Source organism: Oreochromis niloticus, linkage group LG1, assembly GCF_001858045.2.
Source record: "Oreochromis niloticus isolate F11D_XX linkage group LG1, O_niloticus_UMD_NMBU, whole genome shotgun sequence".
Classification (NCBI taxonomy): domain Eukaryota; kingdom Metazoa; phylum Chordata; class Actinopteri; order Cichliformes; family Cichlidae; genus Oreochromis; species Oreochromis niloticus.
Window position 1 is genome coordinate 15300923 of NC_031965.2, and position 5376 is coordinate 15306298.

At 37.3% G+C, this 5376-nt stretch overlaps 1 protein-coding gene across 2 annotated transcripts; it reads right to left on the reverse strand.

Moving 5' to 3' along the window:
* Positions 1-298: 298 nt before the first annotated feature.
* On the reverse strand, positions 299-2608 carry LOC109201610 (uncharacterized). 2 transcript variants are annotated; one of them, XM_019357389.2, is made up of 3 exons: positions 2021-2608; positions 1291-1573; positions 299-1126 (listed from the first exon to the last, which is right to left on the reverse strand). In XM_019357389.2, the coding sequence occupies exons 2-3, from the start codon at positions 1498-1500 to the stop codon at positions 464-466; spliced, it is 873 nt and encodes a 290-aa protein (XP_019212934.1). In that variant the 5' UTR covers positions 1501-1573; positions 2021-2608; the 3' UTR covers positions 299-463. The 2 variants fall into 2 exon arrangements, with proteins under 2 accessions (XP_019212934.1, XP_019212927.1); XM_019357382.2 differs by having other exon boundaries at positions 1889-2608.
* Positions 2609-5376: the final 2768 nt, after the last annotated feature.

The window sequence follows — 5376 nt, forward strand, 5'->3', positions numbered from 1 at the left end:
AGTCAGTTGCTCAAAATAAGTAGTCAATGCTTCAAAAGCAAGTCCCTTAAACAAAACAGATAATATATTCATCAAAAGCAAGTACTTATATCATTCAAAGTGTCTGGGCTGTCACAATTACAAGTCAGTACACCAGCACCTTTGGTCACAAAATCAAATGGTTTGAAAATGTTCTCATTGTGACTGATTTCTTTGTAGGTGCTTCCCAGTGACATGTCAAGTCTGGACAGCATGCATGGCATGTTGAAAACCATAAATTGTAAAGGAAACTCAAGACACTTTATATGCACTCTTGATAATATTCAATTGAAAATGTGCACAGCATTGTGCAACTGGGGAAATACAGTAAATCAAATATTTTACAGCAAACATAAACTCACTTAGACAGTAAACCTTACTGCAGTAAGTATGAAACAAACAAACAAAAAAAAAAAAAACCCTGAAAAACAGACACTGCTGCATATCAATCATTGATATCTAGACGCTCCCGTCTGTCTGCCCACATATTTGCATCAACATCGCAGCAAATGTCAGCTCTATCGATGCATCGAGGAAAGTATCTTCTGGAGTGTCGAATCCACCCTCTGCAGGACTCTGCCGTGATGTCATCACAAGCTGCATCCATAGCTGCTAGCAGGGTCATTTGGGTATGTGGATGCCTGTCATATACCTTCCACCTCCAGGAAGAGAAAAACTCCTCATTTAGGAATGGAGTGTAAGGAGGAAGAAACTCCATAAGCATCCTGTCGTGTGCTGCAAACCACTGCCTGAGTACAGCAGAGTGATGGAAGCTAACATTATCCCAAACCACTACATACATTGTCCGATTGTCACCAGGATCATCCCTTTCATTTTGTGGGATTAGGTCCCTATAAAGAGCGTCCAGAAAAGCCAACAGGTGTTGTGTATTGTATGCACCAATACGAGGAATATGGGTGTGAACGCCATTTCCTGAGATTGCTGCACACATTGTAATATTTCCTCCTCGTTGGCCTGGGACATCAATGGTGGCTCTTTCTCCAATGTGATTTCGTCCACGCCGTCTGCCTTTTGCGAGATTGAATCCCGCTTCGTCAAGATATACAAACGTGTGCAGGGGTTCCCTGGCCTCCAATTCCAGGATACGCTATACAAAGGATGAGAATAAAAAAGTCTGTAATGGTGCATTTGGCACAACAGATTGTACAGTGTGAATTGTAAATAGGATTACAGTAACATGCATAAATGTAAGTGCAGTACATGGCCTAAACTTTTACAGTAAACAGAGGTACATATGCAAACATGTTTTACCTGTACATACTGGTGACGGAGCTCCTTCACTTGATCACTGTTACGTTCAAATGGTACTTTGTACAATTGCTTCATGGACATTTCATTCCGTCTGAGGACTCTGTCTATGGTGGAACTTGATATTGACTGAATATTTCCGAAGATGGTGTCATCTTCTACGACAGTTCTTTGTATTTCTCTCAGTCTCAAAGTGTTGTTTGCAGCCACCATTGCACAAATTCTTTCCTCTTGCTGCGGAGTCAAAAGTGGACCTCTTCCACCTCTTCTAGGTTGTCTGGCAGTCCTTTTTGAGATGCAGATGAAAAAACACAAACATAAGTAAGCACAAACATGCTTACAGTAATTGTTACAGGACTATTATTCAAAAGTCCTTTCTTTACAGCATTACCGTATTCTACCACAGCACACTATGCCACACCTGGGCCAAGTCTGCGCTTCAGTTACAGTACGTCTATATGTAAAGATCTATAAGGTCATGTCCGAATGCAAGTCTCCTGTATGACTATGAAAGTGCAGAGCAAATTAGTTTGTGCTGAATAACTACATTACAGTATGCTCACCTGTTTTCCCGATGAAATGTCTGAATAATAGAACTTACAGTAGTTCTCCCAACATTTGGCTGCACCCTTCGACCAGCCTCGGCCATTGTGAGGCCATGGTTTATCACATGATCCACAAGTGTTGCCCTGATTTCATCAGGAACGTGTCTATGTGGTTGGCCTCTTCTTACCCGGTTTTGTCCTCGTCCTCCACCGATCCTCACCCCTCTTCCACAAGGCTGACGTTCCATGTTCTGCAGTTTTGTAGATTCAGTATGCACCTCATGCCAATCCTGTCTGTTGGTTTACATTATATATATACTTGTAGAGTAGGGGATACTGTAACACGATTCACCTGTGACTGGGTAGAAGAGGCTTTTCATTGGTTGCAAGTAAGAGTAACACACACCAATTTTCATTAGTGTGAGATAAGGTTCACCTGAGAAAAGTAATTTATGGAGATTTTCATGGAAACTCCTTAAAAATAGGGTTTTCAAAATGGGTGTACAAATTGTTTGACAAGATGTTCAACAATTTTGAGTGCACTGACACAAGCAATGAAATGGAGACTATTAGTTGTATGGGACAATGACTATTCAGCCGGTACAAGTATAAATAATTGTGACATTCATGATAAAAGCAAGGAGATAGTGATGAAAAGCAAGTCAAAAGTGACCATTCTTTAGATATTTGTACTTACTCAACTGCTTCATGTCCAAAGGCATTTGCCTTTGGACGAAATGAACATGAAACTGCCACAAGGTTGTGCCAAAACGACTATATGTTGTGAAGGTTGAACTAACTATTGTGCAAAGTTTAATTCTGTTGTGAGAAATGCACCAAAGCAACTGAGAAAAACTGTATTTGCTTAAATAAACGGGTCAGCTTTGGATTTAGTTTTGTGTTTACTTTTGGGTCTTGTGATCTAGATCTTGTCAAGTTAAATTAAAAAAGAAATGTACAGCTGCAGTAACACATACTCCCTCTTTCCTCTTCCTACTATCTTTTTTTTTTATTCTGAAATTCTAATGTTTTTCACTAGCGGTATATTTTATTTTAGCTGAATGCTATAAACCCTATTAGGCTATCCGAAATGTTGTAATAGCAATATCTGAAAAGAAAAGAAAGGAAAATATGAAAAGAAAAGAAAAAGGAAGTCTAGTAAGAGTAATCTAGAATATAAGATCTCTTTATACAATACTGTGATCATTTTGTAATAAGCTGACTGGGTAAAATTAAAATACGATCATCAAGAGCAGCTTGTGCATCGTCAATAGAATTTCAATATACGATGCTGTGTAAAGTTGTGTATAATGAGACAGCAGTTGCATCAAAGCATCTTCCACAGAAAAATATCTGGGTCTTGCAAGCTTAAACTACAGCAAATCAGGTTTACATTCATATCACTCTCTCCCCACCTGCTGAGCTGACTCTCAGCAATGTCTCACTGAATATTCATTAAGTCCTGAGCATGTCTCCACTCTGCTACCCCTCTTCTCCCCACCACTCCTGTCCCTTTCGGCAGAAAGCCTAAAGGGACATTTCTGGATATATGTTCAAAAAGATCTTTGCTTATGTTGTAAAATGTTGGTTCAAATGTAATTGCTGATATTATCACATCGACCTATCGTATCTTTAAAATACCAAGTTCCTGAGAGTTAATTTTGACAATAAGTTTATTGCCAAGAATAAGTAAGGGTCTATTCAGATTTGCAATGCTGACAAATAATTTAAACAAAACCTTTATTTGGAGGAGGAAATTACATGACAATAATCAATATCTGTTTCATTACTTTCTTAGGTTTAGACTTCAGAGTTGATGTTATAGTGGAATACGTTTGGTTAGGATATTCACTTTTAAATAATCTCATCCAGATTTGAAGGATACTTCCCCACAACGAGTTTATTCTTCTTTCCATGGCTATTCTTCACTGCCAGCTGGTACATATTTAATTAACAGTTGTTTTACAGTTTTTCTCAATCACTTTTGTGCAATTTGCACATCAGAGATATCATTCTCACTACTCTTAATGCAGTTCTCAAATCAGTAACACATTTCTTCACCTGCGTTAGGGTTTTCTCATTGGTTTTTTTTTTTTTTTTGCACATTGTTTTTGTCAATCACAATTCTAGATGTCTCACTTTCCTTCAATTAAATCACTTTACAATTTTTTTCAAATATGTATGAAACTGCGAGTCAGTAACAAACTATCAGCCTTAGAAATGAAACTGTCCTTCAATGGAAAGCTGTCACAATACTTTTTAGAATAGATTCAACAAGTGCCGGAAACATTTTTCAGAGATTTTGCTTCATATTGACATGATAGCATCACACAGTTGCTGCAGATTTGCCAGCTGCTCATCCAAATTTCCCAACCACATTCGAAACATGCTCTAGATGTGGTGACTGTGGAGGCTGTTTTAGAAATGTGAAATGAAGCATCGGTTTCCTGTTCTTTGCAGACAGCACTGGCCCCCAGTCTCCTGCTGCTGTACCCCATCTTCAAGGTCAGATGCGTTGTGCTTTCAGAGATGCTCTTCTGCATACTTTTTTGAGAACGGCATACCTAATAAATTGGCTGCTGAATGTATGAAGCATGACTTTGCCAGACTATGCAACAAGTGCTGAAGTTCTCAGATTGTATATATTTTCTTTGTATGTTTTCCAGTTCATATACTTTCACAAGTATCTTTTTTTCTCTCAATTTTAGCAATATTGTCAAGTTTCAGATGAATTCCTCACATTTGATTTTGGTGTGAGAATACCTACATGTTTATTGTACTCTTTCCAAAGCGAGTAAGGTTTCAATAAAAGTTTTTTTTCAAGTATTTAAGTTTTAAAACAGTAGTGAAAGTGTTTTTTTATTCATTGATCACAAAGTTGAAGCAATTAACTAACTTTTCATGTTTTGACATATGTGAAAAAGGTTGCTTGTTTTAGTGTCTTTTACTCAGAGATGTTCTGATTGTATATATTTTCATACATTAGGTCTACTCCTTCTGAACCAACTTGCAATGTAAGTTTTAGCATTTTGTTCTTAAAAGAAGGTTTGTTTTTTCTTAATAAATGAATGAATGAAGCATGTCAGCAGATCAAAGAATGGGGTTAACATCCAGTGTTTGGTCTGTGGTTATATTTAGGAAGAAAACTTGATTTATGAACATCAATTTTGCATTTCAATTTTTTGTGTTAGTTTGTTTTATTGTGATTTGCAAAATATGTAAGAAAACAAAATTTCTTCACTAACAAAAAAAAGTCAGATAAAACATTTGCTGCAAATTATTTACATATTGAACACATTTCTAGGCTTTCCTAAGCAAAAATAATTTTTAATGTCAGTTACCAAATAAATAAATAGGACATAGTTCCTATTCATGTCTTCGTTTTATTGGAAGTACTACAGAAGGCTCAGGGTGCACAGGGAGTAGTGTGGTTTGTCAAAAAGAAACAATGCAATATGTGGACTACAGTTTTGTCCTCACCAGTTTTATTCACATGCGAGAACTAAAACTTGTGAACCTAACACCATGAGACAGAGAGCAGCTG